The 13983-nt window shown below is 35.8% G+C and overlaps 1 protein-coding gene across 5 annotated transcripts in view; it reads right to left on the reverse strand.

Annotated features, from left to right (window-relative positions):
- The window catches only part of AKAP6 (A-kinase anchoring protein 6), a 291528-nt gene that overhangs the window by 140040 nt on the left and 137505 nt on the right, over nt 1–13983 (reverse strand). For 4 of the 5 annotated variants that reach the window (XM_069784017.1, XM_069784016.1, XM_069784013.1 and 1 more), the window contains exons 6-7: nt 9558–9654; nt 8127–8293 (exon numbers count right to left, since the gene is read on the reverse strand). In XM_069784017.1, the coding sequence (XP_069640118.1) occupies nt 8127–8293; nt 9558–9654 (264 nt within the window). The remainder of the gene's footprint in view (nt 1–8126; nt 8294–9557; nt 9655–13983) is intronic. The other variant, XM_069784015.1, reaches the window with a different exon arrangement.

Below are 13983 nucleotides of genomic sequence, written 5' to 3' on the forward strand. Positions count from 1 at the left end.
ATGCAACATGAAAGAAGAGGTTTAGGACAGAGCTCATATTCATTTGTCTTTATTGCAGTCCAAACACTGGCTGCTTAGCTTCATTCCTTTCTCTGTGAAGGGAGGCTCTGAATTAAACGCAAAATTGTTCCTCCTGCCCACTAAAAGGCACACACAATTGACAACTCAGGAGAAACAGCTTCCAGTAAATAGCAGTGAATCTACCATGTGGAAGCTGACTGCACATCCAACAGCACTAAATCTTTCTTTGGGCACCTCTGACGTGTTTGCTTTCAATCATTGAGAAAAAAATCTACAACTATTTAAACAAAAACGTTTTCAAAATACAGCTCTCCCAGATATGTACCATTTAAATTCTTCTATCAACTGAAAGAGACTTCCAAAAGCAATGGTAGTGTTGCTAATCCATTTACAAGCACATCTGCATCATCCTGCACCTTAGCCATTTAAAAATGTAATTATTATCACAACATATTACCCCCAAAGCAATGTGTTAGATTCTTCCCAGGTGGCATCAGTAACGCAGGCTGTGGATTTCCAGCCAGTGGGGAGGAAGGCAGTGGGGAAGAACTGCACAGCCTCTTTCCCTATGAAGCAGCCCACCTAGCACAGTTCACAACAGGCTCACAGAGGCACAACAAGATAAGGCTACCAAGGACATGATTTGATTTACAGCATTTCCTGGAAGATCTCAGCTGTGTAAATCCTCAGGAAAAGCAACAATAGCTCTGACACCTGCCTCTCTCAGGATGCGGTGGGGAAAAAGCCCTTGTAAAAGAGCTGACCAAAGGAAGGTTTTAAGGTTCAGTTTGCTTGTGCCTGTGTTTGTGAAAAAGGCCTTGGTCTAATGACCCTAAAATTAAAATTTTACAAGCTTGGAAACTTGCAATCTTTCACCACAAAATTACTTGCTCAGTTAAAGCATTTTAACTAAGCAAGAACTTGTTCAACTACATAATTCCTTTACTTTAAGATAGATACAAAATACGAGACAGAAGAATCTTAGCAGTTTTATATTGAAGAGGAGGTATTCTGTGAATATTATTCTGTATGTAGTGTATCAATTTAAGATTGCATTCACTTAGAAACTTAAAGGAAACATTTTGTACCTAGAAGATTACATGGCTACTTTGGCTTTGCATGGGTTTTTGAAAGCTTCTGCTTAGCTGAAGAAAATTTTGCTTCAAAGTGTGATAAAGAGAGGCACTTTCTTGGCAAGGCACAGGTTTTGTCAATAAAGCCCTGTACCAGCAAGGTACTAAAATTCTATTTTCTTTCTATCTATACTAAAATTCTCATGTAAAATTTTCCAACTAATTCTCAGAGTCTGGTACAGTACTTTCAACGAAGCTTTTCTGCCCACTTTTCATGATCACATCTTTGATACCCTTCAGTAGATCCCATTTATCTGTATTTCTTGTTTCTACAATTAAGACTCACTATAAGTCAGTCCCATGCCATTTTCCATATTCAGGCCATCCCTTTACCAGTGCCAGCTTCTGCTACTACACTTATTCTAAAACGCTTTTCTGTTTCCTCTTATTAACCCACTCTAAAATGGTGTGTAAAATTATGGTTTCACCCCTCAAACCCTTCCTGAAGATACTTTTTGTTACAATGATGGCTAGGTCTGTGCACCTTCTAGGTGACGTCTGTAAGACTAAAAATACATAACTTATAAAGCAAGGTATTAAAAACTAGCAAACTGAGGAAGTGTCTAGCCACACTAAAAGACACAAATATTCCTCCTTCTTGCTTCTTCCTTAGGTTCTTTTCATTGTTACATCAACATAGCTTGTTTTGATTAGCTTGGAAATTCTTAATGGATGTTTTCAATCCTATATTTGGATAAGAACTAATATAAAAAGAACTCAGTTGTGTTTCACATGCTCCAGTAAAAACACTAAAAGACAGGCTTATTCGTCACAAAACCAAAATTTTGTCTATTGATTTCTAGAAGGATTTTTGTAAACAGCACTACCCTTTCTATCTGTTTGACCAACTCATCCACGGTGCAAACCCCCACCATAGAAGCTGACAGATCAACAATATTGTATGTAATGTGTCGTGGTTTAACCCCAGCCAGCAACTAAGCACCACGCAGCCACTCACTCACTCACTCCCCCCCCGCCCCCGCCCCCGCAGTGGGATGGGGGAGAAAATTGGGAAAAGAAGTAAAATTCATGGGTTGAGATAAGAACTGTTTAATGGAACAAAAAAAGAAGACATTAATAATGATAGTAATAACACTAATAAAGTGACAGCAGTAATAATAAAAGGATTGGAATACACAAATGATGCACAGTGCAATTGCTCACCACCTGCCGACCGACACCCAGCTAGTCCCGGAGCGGCGATCCCCCGCCCCCACTTCCCAGTTCCTATACTAGATGTGATGTCACATGGTATGGAATACACCGTTGGCCAGTTTGGGTCAGCTGCCCTGGCTGTGTCCTGTGCCAGCTTCTTGTGCCCCTCCCGCCTTCTCACTGCTGGGCATGAGAAGCTGAAAAATCCTTGACTTTAGACCAAACACTACTGAGCAACAACTGAAAACATCAGTGTTATCAACATTCTTCTCATACTGAACTCAAAACATAGCACTGTACCAGCTACTAGGAAGACAATCAACTCTATCCCAGCCAAAAGCAGGACAAATGTCACACACTAAAATACCTAAAGCCAAACAAATTAATAACAGTAGATGCATTTTTTCCTAGCACGGCAGAATTAACAGTATCTTTTGTACTTAAGAGTGAGATCACAGCATCTTTAGTCTAGACTCCCAAAGTTCCAAAAGATTCAGAATTGAAATGAGACATGAATGATTTTAAACTGTTCAACTGCTAGGCACAATACTACTATTTATGTACAGACAGCATTTTAAATATTCAGAAATGTAAGACTATGCCTCAATGGCAACATAGCTGAAACTTCTGTTCTAATTACGGAAAATCACTTCCCCTATTACCATCTTTTGAAGTAGTGAATGGTGAGCTATGGACTTGCTGTAATACTTTTCGGTACAGAAACACTTTGTAAGGTATTATAAGGTATTTTATTCACCAGTGAAAATTAGTAACTATTTAACTGTACCCAAGACTATCCAGTTGTTCTGAACAGAAGAGACTGATACATTCAGCTGAAACTGCAAAGAATTAAGGTGGCAGATGGTAATTAGTGATACTGGAAATAAGCCTGGATAAAGGTGGTTGGAACTTCAGTTTAATGTCTGATCTATAAGGTGTTGCATTCACAGCATAAAACTCTCTCGTGTCTACATGGGAATGTGGCTCATTATGAACACATTAGAGTAAAAAATTACTTCTGCTAAAGCACAAATACCAACTTTCCTTGTACATTTCTTTTGCAAGAAAAGACTTGATTAAGCCGTGAGATAACTGTAGACCAGGATGGCATGTGTATCACCAGATGAAATTCCCTTTCCATATGTCTGTACAATATCAGAGACGGAAGTCTGATTCCCATTTCATTATCTTTCAAATTGTTACTGATGAAGTGATGGCTATTTACTTGACATTTTATTTCACAATATTAAAAACATGAGACACAGGATTGAATGCATGCGTCTGATCCTGAGTTTGTGCACGTGGAAGACAGAGGGACTGTAAGTTAAACAAATTCAGTTTGAGGTGTGAAGTTTTAAAAGTCCCCTGTGACTTAAGAAACTCCAGCAACCCAAGTAAAGTGATCCCTCTAGCATATGCCATTCCTGCCCTTTCACTAGAAGCAACTAACTCAAGGAGAAGAGAATGAAGGCCCGTTACACGTGCCATTTGACAATTTCAAAGCACTGACCACAGCAATAATACATGCAATATTCCAATTGCATATATTGGACACTAGAAACCCAGTTTTCAAAGTGGTTATGTAAGTAAAAACCCTAGATTCTGAAATCATGCTCTCTGTTATCTGTTGACAATATTTAAGACTGTCCCAATAATAGACTTTCCCTTTTTTTAAATAATGGAAGACATCAGAAAAAATACTGGCGTGTTGGCTTTAATATTACAGTACATGCATCATACTGATGTCTGCAGATTAGAAATCTAGAGCTGATAAAAGACACTGAGAAAAAGCAAAATATCTACTCAAAAATATGATATTTCTCTGCACTGATCACAAAGATGCCAAAACACTTCATTTGTACATTCCTTTTGTATCAAAGTATTAATCTAAATGCTGTAGTCATAGCAGCATGATTGGATGGCCAGGACAAGTTACAAGTCTGAAGTAATAAAGAAAGGACTGTTACTATTCTCTAACCTTTGCTCTGTCTTGTTGTCTATTTCACAAATTCATCCTCATATTAAAACACTGAGCAGGGTGTAATTGTTCTGGACTGCAGTGTTTAGTCCACCCCCTAAATCTGAGACCAGTGTCACTATAAAACTGTCTGTCAAGGAGCATTCCCAGAATCCCAAACTGTGGTAGATATTTAACAGCTTCACCAAGTTTTCATTTTTTTCATGAAAATCACTTTTCTGTGTACTGAAAACTGTTTGTTTAGAATGGCTATAAAAACTGTAAGGTTATGGACAACTGAGTGGGAGATGATCCTGGAGGTGTGGGATGCTTAATTACATATCAAGAAGAAATTACACCGGTTTTCTTTTCCCCTTTATACAAAGGTTTGTTTAACCACTTCAAACTCTGTTATCCTGAGCCATCTACTATTTCTGTGATTTTAGGTTTACTTTATTAAACATATTTTTACCTCTTCTTCTAATATTCTTCAAATCCTTACTGCTTCTATCATTAACCCACTGACAGAAAAGTCCATTATAGAGTTAAGGCAATCTTCCCAAGAGTGCTTTTTACCTGAGACAACTAAGTCAGTTCAATGTTCTAAACATTAGGCCCAATGCCTTAACCAGTTTCATGCTTATTTCTCTGAAGCTGGAATGGAAAAGTAGAAATGTTTTTCAGTAATATAGCAATTATTCTGGAAAGGAACATGTCCAGAAGTACAGACTACATATATATTTCTAGAGTACACCATTATTCTTTTAACCTACCAGCCTCTAGGTTCTGATGTTATGCTCTGAACTGTTACACAAAAAAACCCAAAACTTAATTCAAACATTTACTTGCAGAACAAAAATACCCAGATCCAAAAATTATAGTAGTGAACTAACTGTCTAAATGCACGCTGGGAGCAGAACTTAAAACTGAACCTAAGAATACTATTCCATACAATTTTCAGTGAAGGAGAATATCTATTGTGGGCAAATGATATTAAGATTTGTATACTTTTCAAGGACATTAGTTACATGATTAACTTACAAGCTCTTCAGAAAGAAATGAACTCTTCCGCCAAACTGTGAGTTAGATAGATCAGGATAATATTGAGACAGTAACACTTACAGCCACTAGATAAGAAAGTACACCATGTTATTTTTCAATACCACTCTACTGTTTATTGAAAGTAATACTATTCCAGTAGGCCTTTCGTGATGGAGAAGAAATGGCCCAATTATAAACAGATCAAGCAGTCTCAGACATCTCCAGAAAGTGAAAAAATGCAGGATACACACATATATGAAAACATTCCTCCTATTTTCCAGATATTTTAGAATATTACTATTTCCATCAGGAGAAAACCCCTACTGTTAGCTAAGTGTCCTAAGATTCTGAAGGGAAGTCAGATGTATTGTATGCCATGTTTATACTCATAACGTTAGATCAGTACTTGTTGGAATGTATCATGGCAATTCTGAGATTTATTTTTAAACGTACTTCTGAATGGGTTAAGAAGGCAAAACCTTATATCCTTCAATTCAAGCTGAATACAGTCACCATTTGTTTATTTATAAAAATGACGGAATAATAGTTTTAGTAAATACTTACTTAAAGAAGAGATCTCATTGTGTTTCTAAGATTGTACAGAGAATGCAATACATTAGAAGAGCTTAGGCATCAGAAATATTTAAAGTCCTTTAAATCTTCTATAGCAATCACTATAAACCACTATGAAACTTATATATAATAAAATGAAAAATTTCATAAGCAAAATCTGAATTCTTGAATACAAATGTTGACAAGGTATTTCTAGAGTGCAGAATGTCCCTCTCTCCCTTCCACTCTCCATTGCTTGCATAAAAGATGCCATAGCGCTATGAAAACATGTTTAAAAAGTCCTAAGGGAAAGGTTTCCCAGGGCTTTTGAAATTCCTCTTTTCCCTATTTCTTTACAGATTTCTAACACCAATGCTGTTCCTGTAGTTTCTCAAACAAGGCAAAAAGAAAAATACCCTCTAGATATAATCTTTAGATTTCCTATTATACTTCTCAGGTTCCTTTTGGCTTCTGAAATAAATGCAAACTGAAATCTACAGTTATATTGCCAACTGTATTTTAATTTTAGTTAATATTTCAGCTTGAAGAAGTAGATGGTATTTGACTGCACTATTGCTCATACTTACAAGAATCATATAGGGATGTGATTTAATGAATGAAATAACCCAAAATTACTTTTTGTTTGGTCATTTTTTGTCTACTTGTGTTTTTACTTAACTGTAGGCAAACAAAAATCATTCCTTCACGTTCTTATCTTTACGATAAAAAGCATGGGGCAAGGAACTACCACCGATCTATATGAAAAATTTACTGCAACATAAACCATGCCTCCATTTCTCCCTTTTCAAGCAAATATTTGAATATAATTATTCCAAGCTAAGGATTCCATAATTTTCATAGCAAAATCAATCTGGATTTTAGAACATTTTTTATGTGATAATTTTGATTAAGCAGTTAGGCTTTTGGCCACGGATGAGTCAAGCTGTTCAGATATAGGGTCATATTATTGGTGGGGTAGAAACTTAACTTTGAGCTAGTCTGTTTACTTTAACAGACCTAACTATGAAACCAAGTGTTGCTCCACCACCTACTTCCTAAAGTAAGAGCTATGTGGCACAGGAGCATTTTCCACCATGCAAGTGATGGGGGATGTCAGTTCAAATTGTGTATCCTACATATATGTCTTTTCCTGTATTTTTGTTTCACTGTTATCCTTGGCTCTTCCTCCACCATCTCTAAGATCATTCTTGCTATGTACAATTATGGTAAGAAAACGCTAGAACATTTCATGTAATCCTCGCCAAGAGTAACTCCACAAACTACTCTCTAGGAAGCACTGAATATCAATGCAAAGAATTGTCTAGCATCAGAATCTGGAAATCTACTCAGCACAACCATCTCTGTTATTTCTAGAAACAGGAATCTTGAATTTTTCTATAAATTTCAGCCTGCTGCATGCCAAGATGTTAAGAGTTATTGGATTGCTCTGCTGCATATTCTTTGCTTAGAATGCATTGGAAAGAAACACTTTCCAATACACCCTCCCCCAAACACCTTTGCTTACTACTGATGGTAATGAAAGGTCATGGACCCTATGCCAAAAGTTTCCATTGTGTGCACTGCTTGCACCAATTTGAATAAGCTTGTTTTGTATTGAAAATGCTCTTACAAATATTAAGTTTTGCAACTGGTAAGTACTATAGCCCTCTTTAATGATTAATATCCACAAAATGATGATAGGTGTCAATACCTTATTCTTAAAGTACTTGTATTCAACACATGCACTATTATGGAGGACTTAAACTCAGAGCAAAAAGATTTGTGAAAAGGCATATGACCTTCTTCCCACTACAATGGCCATCCCCTAATTAAGCAATGCATCTGATAGTCATTAACAGGAATGAGATAATGAATCACTTTCTCTCTTCTTTGTTAATTTGCTGTAACCAAGCGGCTAATGGATGTCAGAGCTGAGTGATTGCACTGATTATAGTGATTTATAGTTGCAACAAAACAATTTAAAACCATTCTGATTATTCATGTTAAAGATGCTTTATGTTTTGTTTACTAAATGTTTTATGTTCCCCCTCATGCCCCTCTACACACAATGAGACAGGTCTTCCTGGAAAACTTGAAAGTTCTAAGATTTTTTATTGTTTCAGTGTAAGGCATTTCATTTTGTTTATAAAAAAAAAAGTTTACCCAGTAGAAATGAAAAGCCTTAGGGTGGAAAGAAAACTTCAGTGGTGCCTAGTTCAAAAGAAGACGGAAATAAGAGGAAATAAGGCAAACTTCAAGCCACTTACCTTAGGGCTCCCAGTCCCTTCCTCATTCTCTGCAGACACATCAGTAGCCAGTATCTCTGCTTTGATGATATCCAGAGCCCTAAGAATCCAGCTGTGTTGCCGTTTGATTTGCCTCTGTAGTTCCTTCCATTGACTTGCAATCATCTGCAGCATGTCCTTCAGTCCTTCTCCAAAATGAAGGGGAAAAAAGTAAGAGCTGTAAACTCAACTGCATCTTTAAATATTATTCTTTTTTCAAAGAATTAGCAGGAAATGTAAAAGAATAAATGCAACAAGGATTTTAATGTATTTTCTCAGCAATAAATCCAAGCATTACTATTGTTCATACTGCAAAACAATGCTATAGGGTCAAAACATTTCTTTTAGCCATCATGTTAAATTTTTATTATGTTTCAGCTGACAATTTCAAGAGGAAAATCCCACATAAACTGTGATTTCTAAGCAGTAGGGAATGCTACAGTAATCTCACCTTCTAATATCTAGTCTTTATCTCGAAACATTTTATAATCTTCCCAAGACATTTTTCTTACCTCCAACTCCTGTAAATATTTTCTGTAGTTTACACATTACCATTTTCTAAATGTATGATGACATGCACTACCCTTCTCTGCTATGGCTTCTATACCTTTTTGGAATTATACATAGAAGTCACTAATTTCCTATAGCTTTCACATTACACAGATCCATCTGATGCTGTGAAACAATAGAGGCACAATGTATAACATGATCAGAGAACAGTAGACCAAAGGATAACTTCAACTTGGATGAAAAGCATGCTAAGTAAGCCAAAATTAAGATGGCATTCCATAGCAGTATATGCTGATTAAAACCCCATTATCATACAAGTCATGCAAACATCTAAAAATATAGGAGGTGGTGGGGATAGAGAAAGGGAAATCAGTATACCTTTCCCCCTCCTCTCAATTTAAGGCCTCTGAAGAAAAAGACAAGCCTAACCAAAGGAAAAAGGTATTTTTAATTTTAATCTATTCCTCATAAATATATTAAAGTCAATGTAAGAATTAGTTTAAGTGGCAAAATAAAGCCTTACCAATGCAATTACCCATGCAGAGTATGTAAAAATATATATATTTGAAATCCTAATTCATTATCTTAATGTTATTTCCATAGCACCTACATCAAAGAATGTGTCAGTGTGAAGTTTTCAGTGATGTGATTTCAATTGAAACTCAGCTGAGCAGCAAGACCAAAATAAAATGAACAGACTATTTGCAGGCAGTATTTCATTTTATAAGTATCACTGCATTGTATGCAGTATATGAAACATTTATAAATCTTGAAGGTCAATCTGATAATGTAAATATTAATAATACATAAGGAAGTGAATATATGCAGTAATTTACAGCAATGCTTCTTCATTCTTTAATAGTCTGGAGACATAAAGACTTGCAATATTTCAGAAGGATTTACCTGATTTGTGAGATACAATAAGCTCAAGAAGTTGACGTCCTTCTTCTACCACTGCTTCTTTTAAAGCACAGTGGCTATCAACATTCAACTTAAAACTCTGCAAAAAAAGAGAAGAAAAAAAAAGAGAGAAAAAACCCTCAGTATCAGACATTGGAGAAGCAGTATCATAAAACACATGTACAAAATTATTTGCTGCTTTTTATCAAGAACCACATCCCCTTTTACCCAATAGCCAAACTAATCTGCGATACTAAAAGCTATTGATATTTTGGATCTGGGCTCAAAATGTTTCCATTAGATCAGCAAAGTACATCTGTGTTGAAACAGCTGACAAATCTAGAAATTCATTAGGTTTTATGAAAAGTCACAACCCGTAGGCTATATCTGGAGTAACAGTGTTCTATAAAATACACTAAATTTATGCCACCACATATGAGCTCTGTTTTTTTCAGATTTCTTTGAAATGTTGGTGATAGCACTATTTATGAAACCATAAAAAAATTACAGCATTGAATATATTGGCCTTATGTGCACTCATACAAATCTATTAATATTGTGTTTCTGAGTTAACTCTCATATCCGTTTTCAAAGAACAAATTAGACTGCTTTAGATCTCTGCATTCTTAATTTGCAAAGCAAGTATTTTTCATCCTTTTTTTCACTAATATTTTTACTAGTTTACAAAGGATCTCTGCTTTAACAGTGATTAAAATATTTTATTTCTTTTTAATGTATTTTTTATTTTTACAAATTGCATTAAAATCTAGTAATAGAGAGAGGAACTGGAAACATGATCTACTATATGTTATGCCATTTCATATGCCACTGATAAGGTTGATAAATTTGTGAATTATTTACCAGAGCTTCTCACTCATACTTGTGTGTAAGGAAGAGAAACAAAATACAATAAAGAAAGGGGTACTTGCTGTATTTAATCATAAATCATGTGCAGCCCTGAACACACACATGCAACTCTTGTTCGCTTTGAAATGCCTATGGAATGAATGAAAACAATATTTGACCCCTTGGAAGAAAAGAGTTTTGGCTTCTCTTGGGAATGAGTTAACTGGCAGAGATGAAAGGAGACTTTGCAAGTGCACATTTGTAGCTTCTGGTTTTTATAAAATAAATGTATACTTCTCCAAATATGAGTGACCATGCTAGTACTGAAGTAACAGACACCACAAAATACTCAAAAGCCCTAATTTCTTAGGGAAGTGACTATTTCCTTCCTTTCCCAACTCCTGTAGTCAAGCTGATTGGCGTAGCAGAAAATAATATTGCCAGAACTGTAATAAAATTATGTTCTTTTACTGTATTTGTCATGGTTGAAAGAGGCATGTTGCTCAGACAGACTATTAACAGCCTTTCAGGCAGCAGTGTACCTGACGGTTAGTGACAGAATGTTTTTGAGAATTCTCCATTCAAATAAAGAGCAATAAACAGGAATTTTGCTACCTACAGCATTTTGTCTAGCCCAATTTTCCTTGTATGGGCATCTGAATATAGTGTTTTGTACCAGCTGTTAAACAACTGGGTCAGCCAAGAGAAGTTAAAAAGGAAAAAGGATGCCTAGTTTATGTCTGGCCCTTTCTTAAATCTAGACTTTTATGAACCCAAATCTAGAAGTTCTTTTTCCTTCGTAAGTGCACGTCTGAACAAGCACTGACAATATTTAATTTACTGTTTACTTAAAACAGGCTTGTACTGAATAGTTTGTAATCATGCACTTCACAGGAAATGCACTATGCGTGTGCCACACACAGCAAAAGAGAACCTAAAGGACCTCAGAGTAGGTTGTGTAATTTCATATAATTGAAGTTGAGTATAGATGCAGCTGGATGTGGCAGCGTCTCGAGATGATGTGGATGTGTTTGATAGGAAAATTGGAAAAGATGAGGTATTCTTTTTCATTAGAAAAAAAAAAAGACTTGCTGTCCTAGAAAAGATTCATTTAACATAACGCACCAGATACTACAATACAGCTTGATTTTCAGGTGCACCTATTAACCAGTAATAATGTTAAACTGAAGAAGCAAAATATGATGAATAAAGATGGGGCCAAACTTTTGGGTTTTGACTAGCAATATTCTCCTTGTGCAAAATTCTGATTTTACGGATAAATTATGCATGGCACGAATACCGTGAACATACATGAAATTTAGCAGAAATAAATTCTTATCAGCACAGAGGCATCAAAAAGAGGGAACCATTCACAGAAGAATACGTACAAACAGAAGTGAAGGAAATTGTCGGTTGATGTAATGAAGTATGAGTTTTGGCTTTAGAATTACATATGTATATATAATTTCTTATGGGTAGTAATTTCCTAAGGAAAAGGAACAAATGGACAAAGAACAATGGAAAGAATAGCCCTCAATCAGTGCGTCAGTGCTCGTGGTTCCTCATACCTGCAGAGCTGAAAATGTGACACATGAAAAAGGCAGACAGAGTTGAAGATGTAACATTACATGTATATGCAATGGACAGATGTGAATTTGCACAGCTAAAGGTAAAATCAGACCAATATTTGGAATGGAGGAGGACCTTCAAACACAGAGGTCCTCTCCCATCCTGGATATTTCCCATTCCCAACTCTTTACTTATGGCATTTGGAAAATTGTAACTCTAACAGCGTGTGACCCAGGTACTCTGCCCCCCTCCTCCTCTGATCTTGCCTGATAATGAATGGAGCCTTTGCGTCTGAAGAGAGGAAAGGAGAAGAGGAGGGAAGTCAATTAATCAAAGCCATTTTTCCAGACACATTTGCAGCTATGGTGCAGTCTAAATATCACACATGAGCACATATACATTATGGAAAATGCATGTGCATTGGCCTGACAGCAGCTTTTTAAACAACACATTAATGTCATCCCTAGCATTACATTGTATATGACATAGTTTACAAGCTGCAACAAGCAAAATTTCCTTATGAAGTTCTCTGCACTTTTCCCAGTCACCATGCACCTATATTATAAACATCAACTGTTCTTATTTAGCAAGAAAGGAAAAGTGAGGCAAGAATCATGCAGTTTTATTAAAGCTACAGAACTGTAAATAAACAGGAATAAAGACTCCAAAAGCGTAAGAACAAAGTCCCAGGAGTGCTATCTTCTGTCAACTGCACGTGGCAAAGGAACCCAGCCTTCACAAAATGAAGCTGTCCCCTGACTTTTAGGAAACTGATTGATCCATTGGACAACAATAGTGCAGAACCTCCATGGGGAAAAAAGCAGCACCTCCTGATCTATACTCCGCTCTGAACACACTGAAAATAAGAAAGCGCTTTTCCAGCATATAATAATCTCTCCCTCTCAGGTTATTTGTCTGTACAATTGGGGATGAGAAAAACTATTTGAAAAAATATTTATTTGAAGTTCCTCTGAGGATTTATTTTATGGCTTTAGATACTTAAATTTAGGAAACTTCTATTGAGTAGGTATCCTACAGTATGTACAAATCAAGCTCTGATATGCAATCTTTCACTGGTTTGCAACCCTCTGTTCTTAGCAAATCCTTGTGATTTGCTAAACCACAATCTGCGTCTTGGCCTATTCATATCTGCAGTAAGGACAGTCAGCTATTAAATATTTTTGTTTCCAGGGGCACACAGATTTTGTACAAGTATGTATTTTTTTTAAGTCATGATCTGTCTTTGTGTTTCTGAAACACAAATAAGCAACTAGGTATCATGTGAACCTACAATGTATACATAAATATAGCTTAGTTCAAATGACACAGCAGTTTACACCTGTTGCCAGGTTAAGATACTGTATTGAAAGAAATATTTTAATTTTCTCAGTCAATCATACTTTTAGCACGTGTGGTGTACTGGGGTGGCCTGAGACATAATTTTCTTGAGGTTCATTTTTCATGTGTTTAAATGCCTTTGAGAAATATATCACTGCTTCTAGGGCATTTATTTTTTAGAGCAATGGTACAAACAATTAAAATTATCTAAGTGACCTATAATTTTAGAATTTGAAATAGAAAGCTTAGTTTAAAATTTCCTAATATTTGCATTTTCGGAGAAAACCACAATTTTACTAAAAATATGGATTTCTATATTTAGGTACAGTTGAATGTGTATTTTGGCTAAGAATGTAGTATTTTTAATTATAACACTGTGACAGATATAATTCAATTGTGAAATTTAGAGTCATGGGAACTGTTTCTAGTAGAAAAGAAATGGGATTCTTTGACTGAGACAATCCTGAAAGGATAACCAAACTACCACAAATATCATCAGCAATGTTATGTTTTGGATAGGAAGACAGTTTCAACACACAGTAAAGTTCTAAGCAAATGGAGCAACAAACGTGTCATTTATTAAATATATGCCATATACCAATAATCTCCAAGAAAAAAAATAAAGTTGAAAATTCAATTTTATTTTTTTTTAAATTACCACATTTCATTTGTCTTA

This window comes from Haliaeetus albicilla, chromosome 5 (genome assembly GCF_947461875.1).
Source record: "Haliaeetus albicilla chromosome 5, bHalAlb1.1, whole genome shotgun sequence".
Taxonomy (NCBI): domain Eukaryota; kingdom Metazoa; phylum Chordata; class Aves; order Accipitriformes; family Accipitridae; genus Haliaeetus; species Haliaeetus albicilla.